Below are 26,461 nucleotides of genomic sequence, written 5' to 3'. Positions count from 1 at the left end.
ACCTGACTACATGGCTGTCTTTTGCAGGTGGTTCCACTCCTGCCTGTCGCGGGTACAGGCTGAGCACATGCTGATGCGCGTGCCACGGGACGGCGCCTTCCTGGTGCGCAAACGCAGTGAGGCTAATTCCTATGCCATCTCCTTCAGGTGTGACTGATTCTCCTAATGATATCCTGTACCTCATTCCACAATGTTAGCCTGTAGCTAATTACTCCCAATGATATCCTGTACCTCATTCCACAATGTTAGCCTGTAGCTAATTACTCCCAATGATATCCTGTACCTCATTCCACAATGTTAGCCTGTAGCTAATTACTCCCAATGATATCCTGTACCTCATTCCTCAATGTTAGCCTGTCGCTAATTACTCCCAATGATATCCTGTACCTCATTCCACAATGTTAGCCTGTAGCTAATTACTCCCAATGATATCCTGTACCTCATTCCACAATGTTAGCCTGTAGCTAATTACGCCCAATCATAGACTGTGCCTCATTCCTCAGTGTTAGCATGTAGCTAATTTCTTTCAGTGGTGGCCTGTGTCTTATTCACTCGTGGGAGTTATACAAAAATGATAACCAGATTGTAGGTGAGGTGGGTCCAAGCAACATCTCATTAGATGGTCTGGCTCCTCTAGTTGGTTAGTGTGTTCTGCCCTCAGAACATTTTTGTATAAGTAAAACACCCATGAGCTTATTATTCCTCAATGTTAGCTTATAGCTAATTACTCCCAATGATAGCCTGTATCACATTCCTCACTGTTTGCCTGTAGCTAATTCCTCCTGATATTAGCCTGCACCTCATTCCTCAGTGTTAGCCTATAGCTAATTACTCCAAATAATGGCCTGTACCTCATTCGTCAGTGTTAGCCTATAGCTTATTACTCCAAATAATGGCCTGCACCTCATTAGTCAGTGTTGGCCTATAGTTAATTTCTTCAAATAATGGCCTGCACCTCATTCCTCAGTGTTACCTTGTAGCTAATTTCGCCCAGTAATAGTCTGCCCCTCATTCTTCAGAGTGTCAGCCTATAGTGAATTACTTCCTACGGTAATCTGTACCACTTTCCTCACTGTTATGGTGCGTTCCATTTGCCTTCGGATCTGAGTTTCGGTTGTCGAGATTACGTCACATCCACTAAAAACTTGGGGAAAACCGAGTCGGATGCGTTCCATTTGCCACAGAAGTAGCAATACCACGGACCCATATCAAAAAGTAAGATTTTTTGATTAGCCAGACAGCTTGTCGGATTTAAGGTACCTCAGATTAAATGGCCTTTATCTTCGTTCACTTACAATTAGCCTGAACTACCGTAAATCCGACAAATAATCTGACTAATCATAAAATCAAATTCTAGCCCGATTAATTGTTAGCCATTGTTAGCAATATCAGTTGATAACACATTACGCGCGGTGCTTTACGTATAAAACTATTTATTGAGCCACAAATAAGAAGTAGTGCTTAAACAGTATGAAACTACAACTTTCACTTCTGTTCATAAAGGGCACAGCCATCCTGGATTCTGAACTCGGGATCCTCTGTGCTGCTCCAAGATATTTCTTGGATCTCCGAGAAACGGGAGCGTGCATGTTGTCAATTCCGGCTTCAAAACTCGGAATCCGAGTTCCGAGGGCAAATGGAATGCACCATTAGCATATAGCTAATTTCTCTCAGTGCTATCCTGTAATTACATGGTGTTATCCCGCTATTCCTTGCCTCCAGGGCCGAGGGGAAGATCAAGCACTGCCGTATTCAGCAGGAGGGTCGCCTCTTCATGCTGGGCAGCTCGGCAGAGTTCGAGAGCCTGGTGGACCTCGTTAGCTACTATGAGAAGCACCCGCTGTACCGCAAGATGAGGCTACGCTACCCCATTAATGAGGACACACTGGACCGCATGGGCACCACGGTAACACCTCAATGGGCCAAATAGGACCAGATCCAGAGCAAAGCATTCTGGGATGCTTGACATGGCTTCTCCCTCTGTTGGTCTCCAGGAGCTGGACTATGGGGCGCTTTATGAGGTCCGCACGCCGCACTTCTATGTGGAGGCCAACAAGATGCCCACCGCTAGGGTAGGTCAAAGGTCATGTGCGAGCCTGGTTGTTCAATAGCAAGCCTGGTCCACAGACACTACAATTTAGACCTATAAGTTTTGTGAGGTGCATTCAGGAGCCCGATATGAAAAATTCCCTATGTTTCATTAGTTTATTTTCCAGAAAAAAATGCTAGCTAATATAATGTTGTCATGGTTACCGACTGATTGTGCTCCCCCCGGCACAGTGTACCGTCAAGGCACTATACGACTACCGGGCACAGAGGGAGGACGAGCTGTCCTTCCCCAAGCAGGCCCTCATCCTCAACGTGGATAAGCAGGAGGGAGGCTGGTAGGGGGCGCCGTCTGCGACGAACAGCTGGACCTCAATGACTCAACAAAAACATCCAGCTGAACCAACAGAAATCTGACATCAAATCTAATAAATGCTGTGTGTGGTAAAGGCATACAGTCATGTGAAAAAGAAAGTACGGTTTCTACGGTTTTACGTATTAGGACATAAACAAAAAAATCATCTGGTTTTAAATTGGCTTATATCTAACCTCAGGTGTAAAACGACACACAAGAGACTCCACCGTGTCATTATTTATTTAACAAAAATGAAGCCAAAATGGAGAAGCCATGTGTGGAAAAACTAAGTTCACCCCATGATTCGGTAACTTGTAGGACCACTTTTAGCAGGACTAACCTGAAGTAATCGCTTTCTGTATCACTTTATCAGTCTGTCATATTGCTGTGTAGGAATTTTGGCCTTCACTTCTTCACAGTGTTGCTTCAGTTCATTGAGTTTTGCGGGCATTCGTTTATGCACAGCTCTCTTAAGGTCCCGCCACAGCACTGCCATCGTGACAGTGATTCTTTTCTTTTTCAGCCTTTCTGTTGTAGATTTGCTGGTGCGCTTCAGATCATTGTTCTGCTGCATGGCCCAGTTTCGGCCAAGATTTAGCTGTTGGATAGATGGGCTCACATTGGACTCTACAATACCTTGGTATACAGAGGAGTTTGTAGTTGAAACAATGACTGCAAGGTGCCCAGGTCCTGTGGGTGCAAATCAAGCCCAAATCATCACCCCTCACCATCGTGCTTGACAGTTGGTATGAGGTGTTTGTGCTGATATGCTATTTGGTTTTCGACAAACATGGCGCTGTGCATTATGGCTAAACATCTCCAAAAAGAATCAAACATCTCCACTTTGGTCACGCCTGTCCAAAGGACAGTTCCAGAAGTCTTGTGGATTGTTCAGATGCAACTCTTCATCTTTTTCTTATTGTACCGTCATGAAATTTAACCTGCTAACTGAGGCCTGTCGAGTCTGGGATGTAGCTCTTCTGTTTTTTGTAATTTCTCTGAGCATTGCACGGTCTGACCTGGGGTGACATCCACTCCTAGGAAAATTGGCAGCTCTCTTGAATGTTTTCCACTTGTGAATGATCTTTCTCACTGGAGAACGGTGGACTTCAAATTGTTTGGAAATGGCGTTATAACCCTTCCCAGATTGATGGGCAGCAACAATTGCTTCTCTAAGATCATTGCTGATGTCTTTCCTCCTTGGCATTGTGGTAACACACACCTGGATGCTCCAGATAAGCAAACAGTTAAAGCTTCTGCTTTTATAGAGGTGATCACACTTGCTAATGATCAATTCATTAAGGGCATTTGATGGGCCTCACTTGTCTGCTACTTATTCTCTTAATTGCTATGGAAGCAGTGAGGGGGCACTTAATTTTTCACACACTGCTTCTGCATTTTGGTGTTGTTTTTGTTAAATTAGTAATGACACTGTGTAATATGTCATATGTTGTTGTTCATCTGAGGTTGCATTTACTTCATTTTAAGACCTGCTAAGGACCAGATGATTCGCTATGTCCTGACACGTAAAACCTTAGAATTGACAGAGAGTGTAACTTTCTTTTTCACGACTGTATTTGAAAGTCAGTAGCTACAGTGCCCAGGCAGCAAGTGGCATAGTGGTTAAAGGAGCCAGTTCAGACACTAAGACAGGATTAACAACTATTTTAATAAATATCTTGTAAATACAGTGGAGCGAATCTGCAGTTGGTTTCTTGAGGAACGTGTCAGCCGAGCAATGAAATATATCTCTACCTTCCACTTGCCTGTTTGCCTCTAGGTGGCGGGGTGACTATGGGGGCAGGAAGCAGCTGTGGTTCCCAGCCAACTATGTGGAAGAACTGCCCAGCTCTCCGCTGCGGGAGCCGGACGAGGCGGTGGGTCCCCAAAACGGGGTGGGGTTAACTCAACTTACATGTTGTTCTTTTGGGAGAAGTTTAATGTGAGTTTTAGTCAGAAAGCCTGAATGTATTAAACAATCTGGTGAGCTCACTAATTAGTATTATTATATTTGTCCATACGTCAATTTTCCTTTCTTGTTCTTTCCCACAGTCCTCTGAGAGCAGTCCCCTGGGCACCTTCCTCAAAGGCTTCATCGACGTGCCCACCTGCCAAGTGGGTGAGTTGAACTGGATCTGTTTAAGGGGCCTGTGGGGATTATTGGGGGCGGTCAGCATGTCCCTGTTGCTGAAAAACCCTGACAGCACATTTTTTTATGAGGATGCTACTGATTTTAAACAATGCAGAAAACAGAGTCTGCTTAACTATCAGGATTTCCTTCTTAAACCCAACCCTAAACCTCAATGCTCAACCCCAACTCATCACTGTCACTTTAGATTGAAACCCTCCTCCACCCAAGTCCCTGGCCTAAGCTGAACCTCATTCTAAGTCATGTCCCTAGCCTGTAATACCAGGACTAACATAATGTGACTCACTGTCGCCCCCTAGTGGTACAGAAAGAAGGGAAGCATGCAAGACCCTTCGTGTTCACCCTGCACTCCCAGCAGATGTCCTCCCACCCGGTGCAGACCCTGGACGTGGCCGCTGACTCCCTGGAGGACCTCAATGCCTGGGTGGCTAAGATCCGTGAGGCGGCCCAAAGCGCGGATGCACGGGTCTGTGCCAGAATTGGACAAATGCTCATATGGGGGTGGGGCCGGCAGGTGACACATGGGAGGTGCTGATGCTGTGCTGCTGCCATGGCAACAGATGCAGGAGGAGAAACAGATGGAGAGGCGGAAGAAGATAGCGCTGGAACTGTCGGAGCTCGTGGTGTACTGCCGACCCGTACCCTTCAACGAAGAGAGTGAGGATCGCTGGCCTTCCTGTCCTTCCTCTCTCTGCATCTTCCCTCATACCCTTCATCCTCCAGCTCTCACAGGAAATGTCACGGTGTTATTTAGCCACTTAACACAACAGCAAGATCGGCGTAGTATTTAGAGAGCAAAGTGATTGTAATTAATGCTGTTTTTTTATTAAAATTATGATGAAACAACCCAGAGCAGGGGTACAGAACTGACTGAAACACAATTTAATGCAGAAAATTGAACTGGCGTCATTGGATCTTGGGCTTGTGTTGCAGATGGATATGGACCTTAGGGAAAAATGATTGGGATTGCCGTTGGTAGAGAGACAGGGAACTTTAAGTTATTATACATGGATGGATGGATGGATGGATGGGTGTGCTTCCCAATGTATGAAACTAAATAAAAGAGTGTAGCTTTACATTAGCACAGCACACATTTAGACAGTAAAAAGACATTAAGGCAGTAATAAACAGTAAATAATAAATGCAAATAAACAGTGACAATACAAAGACTGTCAGATAAAGTCTTGTGAGTTTTTTTATTGAGAATTCCCTTATAATGTTTAAAAGTAATACTCTCCATCCATCCACACATTTCATATGCGCACTTGTTCTATAAGATTGTTCAAGCTATAATAGTAATCACCATTTTAGGCTTTTTAATGACGCGTTCAGGCTCATTAACTGCCCTTGTATGCCACCTGTTTGCTCGTGGCCTCGCCCACACTGCCGGTAGAGATCGGAACGGACAGGGCCTGTTACCGGGACATGTCGTCCTTCCCGGAGACCAAGGCCGAGAAGTTCGCCACGCGGGGCCGCGGCAAGCGCTTCCTGCAGTACAACCGGCGGCAGCTGTCGCGCGTCTACCCCAAGGGTCAGCGCCTCGACTCCTCCAACTACGACCCCCTGCCCATGTGGCTGTGCGGCTGCCAGCTGGTGGCGCTCAACTTCCAGACCCCCGGTATGGCGTACGTCTGTGTCTGTGCTCTGCTCCATTTATGCTCAATTTATGCAGAAAATACCCCCACATGCTGGTATTGCAGGCAAATGATACTGTTTCCAGAATGATCTGTCTTTAAGGTCAGGGTGTTGCTCAGCAGTGCCACGCAGACTTGGGCCAGCTGCTCAAATGGAAGGGGACTTTAAAATCATCAGGGAAGAAGGGCCCCCCCATTCCACCCCCCGTCCCTCAGCCCCACACACACGTTTCTGGTGCTCAGCCTGTCAAACTGACACACCTTGGCAAGATGCTTGTGAAGGAAGGAGGGGGGGGATACAGCATCTTTTGCAGAGGGTAGCAGGAAACCTGCAGTTGCCAGACAGTCCTGTAGGGGGTGCTGATACACCCGAATAAGACTTTAGCCGCTTAAGCAGAGCTGCGCCCTGCCGTCCTGTGTTTCTGCCACAGACAAACCCATGCAGCTCAACCAGGCCCTGTTCACCCTTGGGGGGAGCAGCGGTTACGTCCCTCAGCCTGACATCATGAGAGACGAGAACTTCGACCCCTTCGACAAGGACACTCTGCGCGTGGAGCCAATCACCATCCAGCTGCAGGTGGGTGCCAAGGTCTCGAGCCAATCACCATCTAGCCGCAGGTAAGTGCTGAGGGCTCCAGCCAGTCACCATTCAGATGCAAGTAGGTGCCGAGGTCTCCAGCCAGTCACAACACCGAATGTTAGCTGATATATATTCTTGTACCTGTCTCTCTCTCTCTTTGTCACTGTCTGTGCCCCTCTGTCCCCATCTCTAGGTACTCGGAGCCCGCCACCTCCCCAAGAACGGCCGCAGCATCGTCTGCCCCTTTGTGGAGGTGGAGGTGTGCGGGGCAGACTTTGACTGCAGCAAGAGCAAGACAGATGTTGTGGGTACGTTGTGGTACGTTAAGGGCACTCCCCCTAGTGGTCTGACTGAACCAGAGAACCGGAGTGACTGCCTGATCTCTGCGGCTCTCTCTCTCCAGCGGATAATGGACTGAACCCTGTGTGGATGCAGAAACAGGTCGTGTTTGACATCCATAACCCCACCTTCTCCTTCCTGCGCTTCATGGTGTATGAGGAGGACATGTTCAGCGACCCGAACTTCCTGGCCCAGGCCGTCTTCCCTGTCCGAGCTCTCAAGACCGGTAGGCTCACCTGTGTGTGTTACTAACACGTAGATGCGAGTAGGCACTCAGTATTACTCTCCGTGCACGTCATTAACATGTAGATGCAAGTAGGCACTCACTATTACTCTCTGTGTGCATCATTAACACTTAGATCTCAGTGTACATTTCACTGTGTGTTGTACTTGTATGACAAATAAAGATCTTGAATCTTGAAAAAAAAAAAAAGTAGACAATAAGTATCACTCTGTATGTGTTATTAACACGTAGATGCAAGTAGGCACTCAGTATTACTCTCTGTGTGCGTCATTAACACTTAGATACAAGTAGACAATAAGTATCACTCTGTATGTGTTATTAACACGTAGATGCAAGTAGGCACTCAGTATTACTCTCTGTGTGCGTCATTAACACTTAGATACAAGTAGACAATAAGTATCACTCTGTATGTGTTATTAACACGTAGATGCAAGTAGACACTCAGTATTACTCTCCATGTGCGTCATTAACACGTAGATGCAAGTAGACACTCAGTATTACTCTCCATGTGCGTCATTAACACGTAGATGCAAGTAGACACTCAGTATTACTCTCCATGTGCGTCATTAACACGTAGATGCAAGTAGACACTCAGTATTACTCTCCATGTGCGTCATTAACACGTAGATGCAAGTAGACACTCAGTATTACTCGCTGTGTGTTATTAGTACATACATGCAAGAAGGAACTCAGTGTTACTTTTTGTGTGTGTTATTAACACTTAGATGCGAGTAGGCATTCAGTATTACTGTGTGTATGTGTTTTTAACACGTAGATGCGAGTAGGCATTCAGTATTACTGTGTGTGTGTGTTATTAACACGTAGATGCGAGTAGGCATTCAGTATTACTCTGTGTGTGTGTTATTAACACGTAGATGCGAGTAGGCATTCAGTATTACTGTGTGTGTGTGTTATTAACAGGTAGATGCGAGTAGGCATTCAGTATTACTCTGTGTGTGTGTTATTAACACGTAGATGCGAGTAGGCATTCAGTATTACTCTGTGTGTGTGTTATTAACACATAGATGAGAGTAGGCATTCAGTATTACTGTGTGTGTGTGTTATTAACACATAGATGACAGTAGGCATTCAGTATTACTCTCTGTGTGCGTTATTAACACTGAAATAGCTATAAACATATAGTAACATTCATTTTTAAAGAGCTGTCATATCATGTATTAATATAGCTCGACCTTTCTCAGCAATAGGTTTTTTTTAACATCGTCATGTGGGTCTGCTGCAGCAAAAACATTCTGCGCCCTCAAGGGTTGGGGAGTTTGCAATATTCATTATCTACCACCCTCCCCCCGTGTAATCTTATTGCTGGTTAAATTATTGTATGTTCTTGTAAATTAAAGTTTTCTCTTTATAAAGTTAAGATTTGGTATTCTAAAAACTTTTTCACAAAAATACTTGCCAAAAAGTGGGGGGTCATCTTATAATCAGGGTGATCATATATGCGGGCCAACACAGTACTCTCTGTGTGAGTCTGTTGGATCACTTATACATGTATAAAAAGATGACTTGTTAGTGTGTTAGCATGTTAGCTTGTTAGCATGTTAGTGTGTGACTATCACAAACTTGCTGATGTGCTCACAGGTTACAGAAGTGTCCCTCTGAAGAACTGCTACAGTGAGGAGCTGGAGCTGGCCTCCCTGTTGGTACACATCGAGATCGTCAATGCCAAGGTCAGCTACTCTTAACCTATGCTTAATCCAGTCTGCCCTTAGCCCCTCCCACATGGGCCGCTCTGATTGGTCTGTTGTGTCCACAGGACGATGAGAACCTGTATTTGTCGATCCAGCGGTTACGGGAGCGCACCAACGAACTGTCCAATCAGGTGTCTATCCTGGAGAGGGCAGGGTCATCTGACCACAGCTACCAGCAGAGCCTGGATGAACTACGTTCTGTACAAGACCAGCTGACTGAACTGATGGAGGCACGCAACCACAGGTGTGAGCCATACACAATCATGCTTATACACACAGTCTACACTTGCCTCTCCCTGACTCTCTCTTCCCACAGGCTGACAGAGAATAAGAAAAGAGAGAAGATGAGGCAGCAGATGGGGATGAAACGTAGTTAAATCCTCCGGCCATCAGAGGGCAGCAGAAAAATATGGGTGGAAACTAGAGGGCAGGAAGTTTGACCATGCACATGGTGGTGATGTCGCCCTCCATACCCCAGAGCTGACTTTGCCGTCTCGTAACGAAACACGAGAACTAACTGGAATTACAGTCTTCGGTTGCTAGGTAAAATATTGACATGCTACAGGAACATACTGGAAAAAAATACAGGACAATGTATGTCAAACAACACAAGACCACATGGACCCACAGTCTTGAACTCTTCTTGGACATAATATGGTAACAAAAAAAAAGATAGCATTTTTTTAAAAACCAGTGACGGTTGAAGAAGCAGGCAGAGAATATGGGTCGCTTACGATGCCCTGTGAGAAACTGGAATGAAAGCAAACGGTGAGAGAAGAGCGTAGGGATCTAAGGAAAGTATGAATAGGTTTTGTGCCTTCAAACTATACAAATACACGTCCACACGTCTGTGAGTTCTCAGTCTACTGTGCAGGGCCTGCTACTCTGAGGAACTTCTCCACAACTCTGCACATTTAAATCTGCAGGCCGCTCTACAAACCCGAGGGAATGATGGGTAAAACCCTGTCCCTTTTTTAGAAACAGGTAGTAAGTGGTACGTTATACCTATGTAGCTGTTTGGTTAGTATGATTAGGATTAGATCACAGAGTGGGATTAACACACACATATGCCGGCAACAGGAGCTCCCTATCTCTGTCCGAGAGCGGGAGGAAGGTTACTCGATAAACTATTAATTTTTTTGAAGGGCGTAATAATTGTAATGCAATAAATAACATTAGCAAAGGTATTTCATTTGTTTTGAAGAGTAGACCCCTGTGAAGGCCGTGGTCCGACATTTCGTCTCAGGCGAGGGTGGAAGCGCGTTTCAGGATTCAGCATTTATTCGAGAACCGTGACTCGTTTTCACGCTTGCCCTCACTTTGGCACAATATGCACGTGCACGCCCACTGTCAACATTGGCACTTTTTTCAAAACGTCCTCTTGTCTGTAATGTTATGTTCCCTCGCTGCTGTTACGTTCTACCTTTGCCATGTCCCCATGTTCTCGACGCAGCATTTTTCATTAGCACAAACACACGTTTCCCCACACCACCGGGGTAGCCGGAGCCCCTGGGTGGTTATGGGTTCGAATCCCGGCTTGGGAAATCCTGTGGCTTATGGTTCGCTTTTCGATTGGAGGATGCGTAATGGGGCACAAGGGGCAGAACAAGTGTCATGTGATCCAGGTAGTCTCAAAGCCCAGATCTGAGATCACTTTAGTACTGGACCAATATGCAGAATATCACCGGCCATGCACATGTGCCGGTGGCTCTGGAGGAAGGAGCCACAGCCAGGTCATGCCAGTCTGATTAGTGGAACACAGAGACTTTGCTTAGCAAGAGTGAACAGCAGAGCCCAGAGTCTGTGATCCCATGGCGTCTGTTCACCTGCCTCCCCAATCTGGAGCAGCAGAACCTACATCGGACTGCCCATGTCAGGGAAACACCCCTTATATCGTTATGGCAACAGATGGCGCACTGGTTAAGGGACCCAGTTCTAGCTTCAAGTCTTCAGAAGGGTCCTGGTGTTTTACCTTTGAGAGAGGCGTTTAACCTCGATTTCTTACCAGAAGGTAAGCAATGCCAGCTGCTTTTGATGGCATCTGCTGAGCAACTATATACTAATAATAATAATATAGTGATGATTAGCAAAGTGAGTCCTCATGAAGTCATCATCTCAGGAGCCCTGGGAGGATCAAACTGGATTAGCAGCTCAGAGCCCACCAGCTTCCTGAGGGGGTCGGGGGCAATACAGGCTCCCAAATGTAGCCCCTACCCACCTGCTGGAGTGGGCGGGGTGGCTGTACCTTGGCCAGAGTTTGGAGCTTGGTGTTTTTTTTTAATGGTCTCAGTTCATCCTCTCTGTGCCATTTATTGGGTTAAGTAAATAAAGTTTTATATATATATATATATATATATATATACACACACTTAGAAGGGCTATGACAAAAAACGAAAAGAACACTTTACCTCATTATGCCTGGTCATTCTGAATGTGTTGGAATGTTCTCTTACACACATGAGGATGTGAAGATGCAGTAGTTAAGCGTGTGATACATGAACAAAGCGACTTGTATAACATTCCCTTTAAATGCCCCCAACTCCATGTGGCACCAGGTTGGACTGTCTATGCAAAGCTGATTATCTCCCACCTGGCCCAAAATAATTCTGCCTGTCTTTTGTCTGCATTTATCTGCATTTACCTGTATTTAACTGAATATCTATTTCAAGCTGTCCAGTATAATGCCACCCTAAAAACCTGTACAAGTGTCCATTGAAATAAAAAATACATTTTAGGTATCTTAAGGTTCGGCCATATTGCTGTGTTCTGCAACATTTTTTATGCGTATAGTCACAGTGCAGGAAATTGCTCCAGGTTCCCCGGAGTACAACATTCACATTTCTGATGGCAACTGTTAGTGTTAAACCTTTTATAAACCACGGCAAAAATGAAACTGCTTCGGCTGAAAGCTGGTGTATTATCATAATGGTGACATATTTGTGAACGTGCTGATTGATTGAGTTACTGTTTCAGGTGAATTTTAATGTAGAATATTAGTTCCACGAATAGCCACAAGAGGGAAGTGTGCATCCAAGTTTGGAGTTTTACTGTTACGAATTCTCAAGCTAGTCTACCCCCCACCCCCAGAAGAAAGTCAGATGAAAACCTGCTCCTGTTTCTGTTTCCGTGTTTCGTGGAAATAAACCTCAGCTCAATCATTTATTTGAACAAAATAGCCAGTTTATGACAGTAGCAGTACAAACAAAACCGGTAAGGAAAAAACTGACAATTTCCCTTAACGTTAAGCATTTATTAACTCGGCCAGCTGCCGATACTGGAGTCTAGAGTTGAATAGAATTCTGACTGTATTCCGGGAAAAGACCCGGAGTGTCCCAGAGAGGGGCGGGTCTGGACAGAACGCACATTATTAAGTAAAAAGGGATGACGTCATGATCTTCCACCCACCTCTGCGAGTCACACAGGATGGAAGAAGTCACATAAAACAAATAAATTATAATTAAAATCCGCAGTTGTTATCTCTATCTTCACCCAATTTTATATATTTATATATAATAAGAGCAATTAGAAGAGTAAACTTGAGTTTAAATAAATTGCCTTTTATTCGTTCATTGAAATAGGCAAAGGAATTCAATTTATGCAGCTAAATCAGTATCACTGGGTCACCCCCGCACGCTCCAACCACGTCTGTGCGTTTCTTAGCTAAAAACCTTTTCTTTACTCTAAACAGTCTTCCGTGTTGCGGCGGCCACCCCCGCATGGTGCGTAATCCTGGCCCCTTTGTTCAGGCGGCGATCGCCGGTCCGGCCCGCGGCTCCGGATCCACTGTCCCGCCCCTGGATGCCTCTGCGTTGCCAAGGGCAACGCCAACTCTACTGTCCCAGCCTGTAACGCCGCCCCCAGTTGGAGGAAACAACCCGACAGTCATTGCAATTCGCCTTCTGATTGGTTCTTCGGTACCTACGAGTCCCTCCTCCCACGCGAAGTCCCCAGTGGGTAACAACCAGCTGCGCTACACTGTGGCAAGTAGAGAAGAAGTAACAAGTGGAGCGATCAAAATTAATACCGAGAACTTTATTGTAACAGTATTCAGTCCATTTACGTTATAGCATCAACGTTTCTTTTTGCATTTTACCAGGCAGCCGGTTTCTCGATTGCGAGGAGGACGGGTCAGAAGTTCGCTTTGTATCCCAGCTCATACTGGCTCTTTCTCGACATCTTATATATATATATATATATATATATATATATATATATATATATATAAGAACACCAGCATCTCTGCGATTAGACCGTGCGCTTCGTCTCCGGCGTATAAAACAAGGTATGCTTGAACTCCCACACTGTTTTCCGTCATAATGGTGTAAATGAATGGGTGCAGGAGGCTCTTATTAATCCGTTCGTCATGCACGCTGTGGGTCTCATTTTTCTAACCTATTTTGCATCTCGAACAGGCGATCTAACAGTCGCAAGCAGACAGAAGGGCAGTCGTCGATGGACCTTTTTTGAGCTATCGCCCCACTCCTTCCCTGCTCGATTCGCGGAAGAGAGATGGAGATGAGTGACGCCTGGCCGAAGGACGTGCTCAGCAGTCCCGGAGGGAGCACGCGAAAGGTACGGGATTGTCACCGCGGATCCTGCATTTAGTTTTCACTTAATCAACTTTACATGCCCTACATGTTACCACTCTGCACCTGCATATTTTTGCTGAAACCATTCCCGTGAAATAATCTCTGCAAGAGTCTTTCTGCAAGCTTAATATGGTGCTGGCATGGGATCAGCGAGCCAGCGATACCGGAGCGATAATTACGGTTAATCACCCTCTTTCCCCGGATCTGGACCTATCACAGCTGATGACTGTCACCAGGCTCCCAGAGCCGGTGTTCTGTCGAAAAATACTACCTATCGAGAGGTGCTATCGAGCCTTTCTGCGCATGTGCAGTTCCACCGTTTTGGGATTAGGGTTAGGTTTTAGGGGTTAGGGTTAAGGTAAGGATTTTAGGGGTTTTGGGGGGTTAGGGTAAGAGTTAGGGTTAGGGCTATCGATTAGCACTACGGTGGCATTTTTCGACAAGGCAGCATATATCGACAGAACACCGGTTCGCTTTTTAAGCCTCAACTGTGTTTCAGAAAATGCCAGTTTGTTTATTGACGCGCTATTAATTGCTGTTAAAGCATTTTTTTCTGAAAGAACTAACATGTTATGCAATTTAAAACCGTCTGAATAATGTCTGCTTTGGGTGTAAATCCAGAAATTGCACCTAATAACTGAGGAGGCGTGCGGAGGGGCATTCGCCCCTGAGCCCAACACAACAGGGGTCTACTGCAGATTCCCACCCCCCCTCGCCTCTCATTGTTTTTTTAAAAATAAACGCCGTTTTACACTATATTTCCACATGATGAAGGTGATTATGGGCTTGGACACTGGCTTATTGTTTTAATTAGGTTTGTGGTGAAATAAGATGAATATATGTCATAGCCCGTGGGGGCTGGTATTCTCTCCTGTAGAAGAGTGATGCTCTGCGCACATAGGACCGCGTAGCTGGTGGGGGAGTTGTGTTACGTTACGTTGCCCTTGGTAGGGGGTATACTGAATAAGAGCTGCAAATACTGGACGCCATCTGGACACTGCTGCCTCCCAGTGGTTAATTAGGAAACTAGCATGCATCCAGGGCTGTAATCTCCCTGGCCAGAGGGGGGGATTAGGCTCAAGGGATCATGACACAAACAGAGTGGCCGGGGTACGGTCGCTGTGCAGGACTGGGGTTGGCAATGGGAGATGTTCTGACCACTCATGTGGCATCTGGGCCCTTAGTTGCCGTGCCAAGGTGGGCAAGCCATTTCATTACATTGGTGCCCAGGGGACCCCTGCCACCCTGTTGGCTTAGATGAAGCACATTTTGTGCACCTGTTGACCAGTGACTCTGGAAGGCTCCGCCTACATCTTCCCCGCATATCTCAGAATGGATGACATGACAGGCATTTCACTGTCTTATAATAGGACACTGAGGGGGTTCTTTTAGTGTCACTGGGCTTGAATCATGCAATCTTCAAGCTTATTCTCCATCCAATAGGATTCCCATTGCTGTCTGTATCCACCAATAGGGCGAGCCTTTCAGCCGCCCCCATTAGGAAAGGGCAACAGTGGCAATGTGGATTCCTACCTCGTTGTCTAATTGTCTGATTTTCCCCATGGAGAAATCAGTGACCCCAAATGACCCAGCTATGTTCCGCTAGTTGACGTTCAGTCCCACCCCCCCCCCCCCCCTCCGATCTAGAATTCATTCAGAATGATCTCAGAAGCTTTCCATTCCACGTCACGCCAAACTGGACTGCAGTCTGAGCATTGCTATGGTGTCCCGTTTTCTGTTTGTGCTGCGACATGCCATTTGGCCTGGCTTTCGTTCAGGACTGAGAATCCCTCCCTGGGCTGGAAACTCATGGGGAGGGGGTGTTTTTGTTCACTGATTATGTAGAAATACATAATAAGTGTTTGACAGACTCAGTAGACCATTAAGAGCCAGTTTTTGACCCAGCAATGGCACAATCGGGCCATTGTCTCAAAGCCACATACGTTTTTATTTTTTTATTTTATTTTTTTTTTCCGTCTGCAATGACCTTGTTTCATTGTGCTCATAACTGACAAGTGGCTCTTGTTTCCTTCTCTGGCCGCTGATTGATCCACTCCAGCCAGATTTTTACTAGCTGTTGTTCCCCAGGGCAGCTTTTGGTGGGAGGAGTTTTCCCCAGAGCTGCCAATCAAAATGTTTGTTTGGAGATGATGCTCCCTACATGTGTTAGGTGGAGGAGGAGCCCTGATTTTGCCATCAGGGTGTGACGGGTCATCCAGAACTAAGTGTCCCCCTTTCCACGAATCTGACATCAAATCCAGGCAGCCAGACCTGTGATCAGCTACCTATTCAGCATCTCAGTCAGTGCTGCTGTTTCTGCAGACTTGGTCTGCTGTATGAGGCTAAATTCCTGAATGCTCACTGTAAAGGTCTTCAACCCACGTTTATATACTTAAAGTATACTAAACATATAACTAAAGCTTTGTAAGCTCTTCCTACGGTTTTCTCCCCTGGGTGTGTTGTGGGATCAGTTTGATTTGATTATAAAGACGAGGTGATCATATCACTTGAACTTATAACTTGTAGATTTTTGGATGCCCCGGAGGTTATTAAATGTTTTTGGGCTTTGTTTTTTTCTTTAAATAAATTGAGTACACCTAACCCCCCCCCCCCCCCCCCCCAAGACTGGGTTAAAAATCAGGCCATTACACAATCCTCTGCGGAGTACTAATTTCACATTCAAACACAAGTGTAGATAAATGGTTAGAAAGGTACGGATTGGATTTCTCTGGCCGGACCTCACTCTGTTCTGCGCATCCGTTTCATACAGCACCGGGTTGCTTAGCGATCATGCATCCGGACATGTGACCCACCGCTCTCACCCATCTGTTATGTGCTGTTATGTGACCTAAGCTGCTTCAGGAAAAGCCCTAATATGCATAATAAGTGGGTCAGTCTGAGACTTATGTGGGAACTTAAATCATGCTGGCCGACTCAACAATGAACAGTCGACAACGGGAGGCTTCAGAAGTAGTGCCAGCCGCATCTGCTGCTTCTTAAGAAGGTGCTGACCAGAAGGGTTTTAGCTTCTGATACTGCAAACAGCTCGCTGCTCTTAACCACTACGCCCCCTGCTGTATGTTTGTTCTTGTGACTCCGGTATTCACTGAGAGTTATCGATTCATTGGTATTGTTGGTGTGGTCATGTGACATAAATCCTCTAACTGGAAGATTTTCTGCCTACCCCCCCCCTCTCCCCCACTGCCACACAGGCATGCGACCCCCCACAGGTGACTCTGCGCAGTCGGCTGCAGCACCAGCGGGCTCGCATCCACCAGCAGATCAACAAGGAGATGCTCATGCGTACTGGGGCAGAGAATCTCTTCAGGTGAGGGGGACAGGTTTTTTTTTGCATTTTTCCCCTCCCATTTATCCTCATGGCTTTTTTTGTTTCCCTCTAAAAAAAATCATGGGATCATGAGATTCAGTTCCCCGACACTGCTTTGGTACAGGCCAGACTCACACCTGCTGACTGGCAGTTGTTTCCTGTGCAGATGATGACTGTAGCTTTTCTGCTGCTGTGGGGGCACGTGGCTGTCGGGGTGGGGGGGGGGGCTCTTTGTCGAGGGGGGAGGTCCGTGGTGTGCGTCCTGTTTCTTGTTATTCATCTGGGGAGTTTCCTCACAGTCAGCGGATTTCAAAATGCCAGCCTGGCTTCAGATAATATTACTAATGCACATCAGTTGATGCTGATATGCGTGCCTGTACTGGGAACACTGGGAAACACTGATGTGGAATATTTCTCCCCCAGTGTAAAGAATAACAGATTATGTTTCTGTGTGGGAATGATTTATATACTTGATTTCAGGGAACATCTGGCACACAAGACTAGTTTTATTGCTTTGTGGGGTGGTACATGATTGCCATTGGTCAGTAAGTGTTCTGTGAGGTTGCTCCCAAATGCCATTGGTCAGTTTGTGTTCTGTGAGGTAGTATCCTGATGTCATTGGTTATTTAGTGTTCTGTGAGTTAGGACCATAATGACATTGGTCAGTAAGGGTTCTGTGAGGTAGTATCCTGATGCCATTGGTCAGTAAATGTTCTGTGAGGTTGCTCCCTAATGCCATTGGTCAGTAAATGTTCTGTGAGGTGGTACCCATGGTGGAGCCTGATTTGCCCCTCAGTCTCATCACAGAGATAGAATCTCGGGGCCCTTGACAGGCTGGAGTCTGACTGGCCACTCAGTTCCATTTTAGCGGTCGGGGCACAAAGGAAGCACATCGAGGTTTTTTTATTCGATTTCTTTGGGGGACTACCTCACCCACATGTGTCATGCAGTGACCGTCGGTGACGGTAACACTCATAGCTTCCTGTTCGGGACGTTTTCAGTTTGGTATGTGGGGGGGGGGGGGTTAAATTTCTTTATCAGGCTCCTTTTATATTTGTTTTGGGTTTGTGGGAAGCTCACCTTATCATTGTTTGGTTTTGCTTCGGGGATTAGGGCATGGTTCAGTCTTGTACATGTGTATGTGTGTCTGTGTGTCTTTGTGCCTAGGGGGGGTAAGTCTTTTTCTCAGTCAGAAATGGCCGCCCCTCCCTCCATTCAACTCTGGTTACTCACCTGCCCCCATCAAAGACTCAGAAACAAAAACATCCCACACCACCACCCCCCCCTCCCCCAGGTTAGCTAGTTTTTTTGAGGGGGTGGGTAAGCAGTGAGCCCCTGGGCATTCTAAACACCGCACTGGGTCTGTTACTGTAAATCCCCCCCCGACACACACACACACGCACACACACACACACACAGGCACTACAATTTCTTGAGTAACCCCCTCCCCCCCTCCCTCCCTGGCTTCTAATTCTGTCTGTTCTCAAGGAGGCCCATCCTCCCCCAGAATGAGTTACTGGACCCAAGTGTGTAACTGTAAATGGTGAAAATTAGCCCTGGGGTGGATTGGGGGTGGGGGGGGGATTATCAATAAAACCCCATTAAATGTTGGAGCAAAGTCACTGCAACTGGGGAGTGGAAATATAAATAATTTTCCTTAAATGACAGTTCTTTCATTTGAAAATGTGTGATGAATGCGGTTTTAAAAATCCCTGCTTTGGGGCTTTTCTGATCAAAGTCTGTACAAAAAGATTCATGATGTAGATGCGGGAGGGGGGCCAACAGGAGGACGGGGGCAGGATGAATTACAGGGTTTCTTTTTCTTCATATACTTCTAACCCAGCATTTGAGACCGATTAACAGGAACCAGTCGCTCTCCGCACCTTTTAGATAGTTGCCATTTTAGTCCCTTTATCAGTGTTAAAGGTGCAGATGGGCAGGTAACAAGCCAGCGTTACATTACAGCTGACAGAGGAATCGCTCTATTACCAAACGTGAATGCGATCCGGTCTGCCGCATTCAAAACTCCGCCAACTTTATTCCCTAAAATGCCTGATGAAATGATAACAACTGCCTCTAATTACCATAGAATGGGGCAATCAGGGTTGCTGATCAAGGGAGCTGCACTTCACAGGATTATGGTTTAAGGTTCCCTGCTAATCACTGTGAATACCAACCCCCCCCCCAAGGTAAGCCGCACCCTCCGCCTGCAGGCCACCCTCTTCTTAACCCATTAATGTCCTGAGGAAGAGTCCTGCACCCAGCCTCTCATCTCTCGGACTCCATATCAGACACAGCTGGGGGTTCCCACTCAGCTCAACGCACACAGTCTTAAAAGTGTCGTTCTCCTCCCGCTGCATCTGGAAATGCTAAAACGAGGACAGTGGTCCTGCAGTGGCACCACAGTCTGCTTGCTAAGTCTCCCTCGAGGTGGGCTGGGCCAATCGTGAGAGCCGGCGCTTTGACCGCCGTGCCCCGGCGTGCGCTAAGGCGGAGCGAGCCCCGACACGGCCCGGCTTGACGTAACCAGTGGCGCTGTCAGTGCTTCCTGTAGACGGAGTGTTGCACCATGGTGGGGAGTTTTTAGGGTTTTTTTCTAAGGAGCTAACTTGACGCATTTCCTTTTGTTTTGTCCGACCAGTCTGAGGAATGTGGTAACAGATGAATCAAAAATTAATAATTTTCATGGGTCACTGAAACAGGGCACTTCTGAGTAAGGCAGAGGCCTGCAGAGTTATGGTGGGGCTGTGGGGGCTGCTCATGGTGCCCTAGTGGGCATGGGGGCGTTTGGGGGGTGGATTACACCCCCAGACCTGTATGGTGGCTGATTGCTTGAACTGAAATATCTTCCTTCTCTGCACTCATCTAAAATGGGTTTTTTGGTTTTCTATTTGCTATGATTTGAAATAAGCTAAATCAGCCTAAATGGCCTGGTTTCCAGCGATTTCCCATCAGATCCATGACCCTGTCCGCTAGAGTGACTTTGGTCCTTTTGTCCTCCAGGGCCACCACCAACCACAAAGTGAGAGAGACTGTGGCTCTTGAGCTGAGCATCGTCAACTCCAACCTGCAGCTGCTCAAAGAGGAGCTGGAAGAGCTCAACAGCAATGTGGGAGTCTATCAGACTGAGAGGTGGGACTGCAACACCCCACACAATACTACACTCACACAGCGACATGGGGGTCTACCAGATTGAGAGGTGGGACTGCAACACCCCACACAATACTACACTCACACAGCGACATGGGGGTCTACCAGATTGAGAGGTGGGACTGCAACACTCCACACAATACTACACTCACACAGCGACATGGGGGTCTACCAGACTGAGAGGTGGGACTGCAACACCCCTCATGATACTACACTCACACAGCGACACGGGAGTTTACCCAGCCCAGACGTGGGACTGTATTAACGAAATGATATTACAGTAACTCAGTAACATGGGGGTCTACCTGACCAAGAGGTGGGACTGTGACACCCCACACGATACTATACTCATACAATGACTTGGGGGTCATGCAGTGACATGGAGGGTCTATCAGACACAGACAGACCTGTCCCACATCATCCCCTCCCCTTCGCAGACCTACAAGGCCACATCCTAATATTACTGTCATGTTTCCAGCAGTGAGGCGGTCAACGTTCCCATGATCCCTCTGGGCCTGAAGGAGACAAAAGAACTGGACTTCTCACTTCCTTTGAAGGCAAGGGCGTAGGTTTGATTTTAACACTGGTAGGGACCAAATCAGCCCCGAACCCCCCGCCCCCCTAAACACACATGATAATCCCACATTATTGGTAGAGACTATCCATACCCAAATCTACGTCTCTGTTTGAAGGTGAGGTGGAAAATAACTCCTGAACATCCTCTTTGCTGGCAGACTGCCTTTGGAGGGTGGTGCAATGGGGGCGTGGGCAAAGGAGTATTATAATTATCATGATGGTGAATCCACACTCATTCCGACTGTGTCTCCACCAGGATTTCATCTGCCGGCACTATGGTGAGGAAGCATCGCAGTACGAGGCAGAAATTAAGGAGCTTAATGAGCTTCGGCAGGTGAGATCCGGCTTCACTTTGCCTGGCCTTATTTTAAAACCTGCAGTTGTATTACTGTTAGTGAAGAGTGTGTCAGTCAATGTCGCCCTCTAGTGGTTGACAGGCTATTTGCAGAAATGGCAGCCAGAATATTTTCATTCAAATGTGTGTCCTATCAGGCCATGCGTACCCCCAGCCGGAATGAGGCAGGTCTGGAGCTGTTGATAGAGTACTACAACCAGCTCTACTTCCTGGAACAGCGCTTCTTTCACCCTGGAAATATGCTGGCTGTTCAGTTCCACTGGTAAGACCTTGATCCCTTAGGAAGCTCTTAAAGTTACCATGGTAACCCTGTCTCATGCCTATAAGAGTCAGTTAATGGTATAACAGCAGGTCCCGAATTAGCTGTTTGCTACGCCTCCTTCAAAGGTACGACTCCTTGACGGGTGTGCCATCCAGCCAGCGGGCCCTGGCCTTCGAGAAGGGCAGCGTGCTGTTCAATGTGGGGGCGCTCTACACCCAGATCGGCACCAGGCAGAACCGCAGCAGTGCCCAGGGCATCGCCAACGCCATCGATGCCTTTCAGTGTGCTGCCGGTAAGGACAACGCCCACACCGATGGCTGGGAGTTCTGAAAATGTATCCTTGAGGCTCTAGATCGCCCCCTATCCACAAGGAGGACCTACAACGGTCTTTTGAATTCACCAATATCTGTTCGTCGACCCCTCCAGGTGCATTCAGTTACCTGAAGGAAAACTTCTCCAACGCTCCCAGTCTGGACATGAGCGGCGCCTCGCTGGGAATGCTGGTGCGGCTGATGTTGGCGCAGGTGCAGGAGTGTGTGTTTGAGCGGGTGCTGCTACTCGTGCTGGAGGACGGCGATTTCCCCTCCCACCTGCAGGTGGCGCAAGAGGCCGCGCGGGTCAGTTCATAGTTCACGCATGCGACTTCACGTTCTATGCCAGCATCTGTGCCTGCGAGTGTGCTGTGACCATACTGACTGTGTGTGTCTGCTGTGACTGTAATGACCGTGTATTGACCGTGACCGTGCTCCCAGCAGGTGTCTGACATGTACTGGCTGGCTGTCCAGACCATGCAGCAGGCCCCGGTGAAGGACTATGTTCCTTTCTCCTGGGCGACACTGGCACAGGTCAAGAATGAGCACTTCCGCGCACTTTCTCACTACTACGCCGGCCTGGCCCTGTGCAGCTATGCCCGTGAGTTCCCTGACATGCCTCGGTCATAGCTGTGGGGTACATTTATCTCCGTGACAGACTACAGGTCGTTATTAAGGTCCCTGATTCTGCCACGCAGCAATGACCTTTTTACTTATAGTTAATTATGCATCAGAGGAATTTTTTTACCCTCTCAGTGCAAGATCTATAGAGCATCATTAACAAAATTTATCATAACCAAGAGACTGAGTTTTTTGGGCCCCCTGCGTAACTAAGGGTCTAGAACTGGAGCTTAGCTAGCTGTGTATATGTGTCAGTCAACTTCCTGATGGAGAGCATGTGTGTTTTTGTCGCCCCCTAGACTCCACAGAATGGGATGACGGCCTGGGGGAGCGGATGCTGCAGCAGCTTCACAGCAGCAAGCCATCAGGGCCCCCCCTGGGCATGGTGCTGAGGGACCCTGAGGAGAGGCGCAGGCTGGGTGAGGACAGGGGGGAGGGGAGTCATAATGTCACTTGGGAGCGTGTGATTGTGTAGCTACAGGTACAAATATAGCTCAGATGTAGCTGGTTAGTGGTTTGGTGACCAGACCATGCTGACTAGCTGGTTAGCAGTGACTGTGTGTAACCTCACTGTGCTGACTAGCTGGTTAGCCGTAGCCATGTGTTGCACAGGTAAAGCACATCTGCGGCGGGCAGTGATCCGCCATGAGGAGGCCATGCGCATCCACGGCCTCTGCAGGGTCTTGCGCAAGATGGACATCCTGCAGGAGGTGCTGGCATCTGTGCACAAGCGCTCGCTCAGTGCCTATTCGCAGATCGACCGTGAGGACGACTTCTGCCAGACGGCCGAGGCCCCCGACATCCACCGTGAGCACTGTGCCTACATGTGAGATAGGTTATCCACCACCAGAGGGCAGCCTCTCACCTTCCCTTCTCCTGTCTTCCTCTCTGTCTCAGCCAAGACTCAACATAAGCCAGATGTGAAGACCCCTGACTTCTCAAAAGTGCGGGTGACAGATCTTTTTCAGCGACTGGTACGTTCACCACCCCCCTGCAGTGGGCTTTAGGGGCATCAAGAGATTTGAGCGGAGGCCATTAAATCTGTCAGGTCCTGGTGAGACTTTGTCCGAGGTTTCTTTGATAAAATACCAAGCAACAGCCAGCAGAACAAATGCTGGAGTTATATGGTAATAAATGCTGGTTATAGTTCTATGATGACAGTACACCCCCTGTACTCCCCTCCCCTTACAGGGACCGCTGTCCGTGTTTTCAGCCCGGAACCAGTGGTGCCCACAGAGGCGCATTAGGCTGGTGCGATCCGACAGCGGTCTGGGCCTAACGCTGCGGGGAGACTCTCCTGTGCTTGTGGCTGGGGTGGTACCAGGGGGCAATGCCTCGGTGAGACCACACCCACTTCTCAAGCACTTTGCCCCACCCACAAAATCCCAAACAGCAGATCTCTTTTGCCCCGCCCTTTCAATCCCAACCTCTGAACCTGATTACCCTTTAAGCCCCTCCCCTTTTAACTCCCCCTCTTCTTTACTAATTGATGATAAACCGATGAATATTAATGAACAAACTGATGAACACTGGAAGGGTTCTTCGTGAAGTGGCTCCTGCTGGGAGGCAGGAAGTGGAGAGGAGAAGTGACACGTGTGCCCGACATGGCAGGAGGCGGGGCTCTGCGAGGGTGATTACATCGTGGCGGTGAACGGGGCGGACTGTAAGTGGGCGAAGCACGTGGAGGTGGTGCAGGCGCTAAAGGCATGCAGCGACGGGGGAGTGGAGCTCGGCATTGTCACCATGCTGTCACCCAAGACGCTAAAACAGGTACGTGCACACTTATGCAGCCACACATTTGCTTGTAGGTCTGATGATTAGTTACTGAGTGCTCTCTCTTTCCATCTGTCTCTATCTCTCTCTCTTCCTCTCCCTCTCTCTTCCCCTTCCTCTTTGAGGTGCAGAGGTCTGTCTTTCTCTCTCCATGCGGCATCGATGAGAGCGCTGTTCACCTGCGGAATCCCACACCCAGCAAGGGGGGCAGCCCCACCTCCCTTCTCACCTGGACCCGGAAGAAGGGTGGGGCAGGGGGCGGGGTCTCCAAGAGGCTAAGCTCCGCCTTCAGTCTCTCCTTTGGAGCCCCGCGGGACGCGGAAGCTTTGTGATCACTGGGACAGGCGAATGGGAGAGCATGTCGGGGAAGAGCATTAAACGGTGCTCAGGAAGTGATCAAGGACTGGCGGGAGTCAGACAGAAGCTGACAGTGGACCCTCCAGGAGGAGGGAGAGTCACAGCGCTGTGAGATTTGAACCCGAGCCTTCAACTGGGAGCTAAGCAGACCTCACAGACCCGAGTGCTGATGAAATGGAAATCCCAGAAGGAATTTGAAAAACAGGTGACTGTGAGACAGTGGTTTTGGGCAAGGCCACTTAAGGACTCCCAGAAGTGGCCCATGGGCAGGGATTATGCTGCAGGAGGAAGGAGGGCAGGAGTAGCAGTCAGCCCTGGACAGGAAGACCATTATCAATGCTGCTGAACAGGGGAATCTGAACACACGTCTCTCCAAGGTGTGAACTGGGTTTACTTGGATAAAACTGTCTGCTTTGACTGAAACTGTGAATGAAACTTGGAATCTTGGAAACTTGTTCTGTTAAATGATGAATGAGTACATTTAATTAATATATGTAACAAGGCAGCTCTAAGGGAATGGGGTCAGAACAACCCCCCCTGAGTTTACTATAGAAATAGACCTGAATTCAAAAGCTGAAATGTGACTTACGATCTAGGCTGAGCTGTCGAACATGCACTGCAATCTTTTATGTGATGGTTAGGGGATTTTGTTGATTTCTGATGCAAATTGGCCCCTGGTCCCAAATCTGGTGGAGCTGTTTGTGGACCTTATGATCTTTCAATGAGAAAACAAACTTGCAGCCATCTGTAAGCATTCCTGTGGAGAACTTGTGTCACATGAGAAACCGTGGCTTGGTTTGGGTGTATTGGCATGTTTTTGAGGATGTTCAAACCGCATTCTCTGTACATAAATGTGAATAAGTTGGACTGACTGCAAAGTGCTCCTGTCTTTTCCATACAGGAAGACTGAATAAGGTGTTTTTGAAAAGCATCATACACACCTCACTCACACACACACATGCACACCTCACTCACACACACACACACACCTCACACACACACACACCTCACTCACACACACGCACTCACACACACACACATAAACACACACCCATTTGTATCTTTGTAGGAACTTTCCATTAATTTCTATTTGAAAAATGCAAATCCCAGCATTGACTTAACCTCTACCCAGTCCTTGCCCAGTCCCACCCTCCAGAAATAGATATCTATCTGTACACTGGTGCTGCCACTCGCAGTACCAGTGTACAGGCCGGCCATGACGGCATTGAAACATTACAGTAGTATATTATATTATATTGTATGTTACATCACATTAACAAATTATGACACTTAACCTACAGAGATAACAAGAAATATTGGTAGGGAATTTTTAACAGGCTCTAACTGTGGTTTTCCCTGAAGAAATGAACTGTCATTATTTAAAGATACTTTAAAGTATAATATTTGGTTTTGATTGTTTTCAAATGACACACACATTCCATCCATCCAGCCATTGTCCAACCCACTTATCCGACTGGGTCGCGGGGGGTCCGGAGCCTAACATTCCAAAGTGGATTTGTGTTTATGCTCATTAATAGTTTATTTAGTTGTTTTATTTAAGTAAGATAAAGGGAAACATTGCAAAGAACCAGGGAATGAAAAATGTGGAATCGAAGCATAGTAAAGAGGCATTTTTCTTGTGGGGGCGGGGCACAGAAGCGTCTACGTCAGCGATGACTTCATACGTACAGGTGGAGCATAGTGATCCATCGAAGATGGAAGTGTGTCCCGATACCGCTTTTTGTCTGTGCTACCTTCCTCGCTCACTCACTCATTCCTTCCCTAGTCAACTTCATGAACTGTCAACTTTAGCCAGGGAGTCGTTGATGGGTGGATAAAAGTCTACAGTGATATCCAGCACCAGCACCAAGAACACATCAGAGTCCGATAATGTGAGATGTAACATAGTCTGTTTATTTGTATTAATAATAATAGGCACAAATAAAAAAGAAACAGATTTTGATACTCTCTTTCAGTATATCAGTGAGCATCAACCTCATTCTTTCAGGGCCCACTTGGAGGGGGCTGGGGGCATCTTGCCACTTTCTATTTCTGAACCCTGGCATGGTAGACGACCTCGTGT

At 47.4% G+C, this 26,461-nt stretch overlaps 2 protein-coding genes across 4 annotated transcripts in view; both read left to right on the top strand.

Annotated features, from left to right (window-relative positions):
* Positions 1–11,794, top strand: part of LOC111837772 (1-phosphatidylinositol 4,5-bisphosphate phosphodiesterase gamma-1-like) — a 32,309-nt gene extending 20,515 nt beyond the window's left edge. Inside the window, exons 19-33 of one of the 2 annotated variants that reach the window (XM_023800110.2) lie at positions 28–147; positions 1,723–1,906; positions 1,995–2,072; positions 2,281–2,384; positions 4,182–4,278; positions 4,454–4,520; positions 4,850–5,016; positions 5,111–5,207; positions 5,944–6,168; positions 6,616–6,761; positions 6,958–7,072; positions 7,168–7,329; positions 8,947–9,035; positions 9,122–9,300; positions 9,373–11,794. In XM_023800110.2, the coding sequence (XP_023655878.2) occupies positions 28–147; positions 1,723–1,906; positions 1,995–2,072; positions 2,281–2,384; positions 4,182–4,278; positions 4,454–4,520; positions 4,850–5,016; positions 5,111–5,207; positions 5,944–6,168; positions 6,616–6,761; positions 6,958–7,072; positions 7,168–7,329; positions 8,947–9,035; positions 9,122–9,300; positions 9,373–9,433 (1,891 nt within the window). In that variant the 3' untranslated portion in view covers positions 9,434–11,794. Of the gene's footprint in view, positions 1–27; positions 148–1,722; positions 1,907–1,994; positions 2,073–2,280; positions 2,385–4,181; positions 4,279–4,453; positions 4,521–4,849; positions 5,017–5,110; positions 5,208–5,943; positions 6,169–6,615; positions 6,762–6,957; positions 7,083–7,167; positions 7,330–8,946; positions 9,036–9,121; positions 9,301–9,372 lie in introns of those variants that run through there. The other variant, XM_023800112.2, reaches the window with a different exon arrangement.
* A 1,233-nt stretch (positions 11,795–13,027) lies between these two features.
* rhpn1 (rhophilin, Rho GTPase binding protein 1) lies at positions 13,028–26,461 on the top strand. Of its 2 annotated transcripts, XM_072710570.1 has the most exons (17): positions 13,028–13,338; positions 13,469–13,628; positions 16,858–16,973; positions 19,977–20,105; positions 20,602–20,680; positions 20,956–21,033; positions 21,192–21,316; positions 21,442–21,608; positions 21,743–21,933; positions 22,072–22,228; positions 22,548–22,667; positions 22,861–23,055; positions 23,146–23,222; positions 23,440–23,586; positions 23,860–24,018; positions 24,147–26,270; positions 26,387–26,461. In XM_072710570.1, the coding sequence occupies exons 2-16, from the start codon at positions 13,566–13,568 to the stop codon at positions 24,351–24,353; spliced, it is 2,010 nt and encodes a 669-aa protein (XP_072566671.1). In that variant the 5' UTR covers positions 13,028–13,338; positions 13,469–13,565; the 3' UTR covers positions 24,354–26,270; positions 26,387–26,461. The 2 variants fall into 2 exon arrangements, with proteins under 2 accessions (XP_072566671.1, XP_072566670.1); XM_072710569.1 differs by lacking the exon at positions 26,387–26,461 and having other exon boundaries at positions 22,069–22,228; positions 24,147–26,301.

The sequence above is a fragment of the Paramormyrops kingsleyae genome, chromosome 4 (assembly GCF_048594095.1).
Source record: "Paramormyrops kingsleyae isolate MSU_618 chromosome 4, PKINGS_0.4, whole genome shotgun sequence".
Lineage (NCBI taxonomy): Eukaryota > Metazoa > Chordata > Actinopteri > Osteoglossiformes > Mormyridae > Paramormyrops > Paramormyrops kingsleyae.
The sequence above is the reverse complement of the archived record's forward strand: the minus strand, read 5'-3'. Positions and strand labels throughout refer to the sequence as shown.

What these genes read in the sequence shown, in the direction of transcription:
- rhpn1 (XM_072710569.1), top strand. Translation starts at nt 13,566, where the DNA reads ATGGAGATGAGTGACGCCTGGCCGAAGGACGTGCTCAGCAGTCCCGGA. An exon ending in TGCCTTTCAGTGTGCTGCCG is followed by an intron (nt 21,609 to 21,742) that starts GTAAGGACAACG and finishes CGACCCCTCCAG; the next exon opens with GTGCATTCAGTTACCTGAAG. An exon ending in GGCCCTGTGCAGCTATGCCC is followed by an intron (nt 22,229 to 22,547) that starts GTGAGTTCCCTG and finishes GTCGCCCCCTAG; the next exon opens with ACTCCACAGAATGGGATGAC.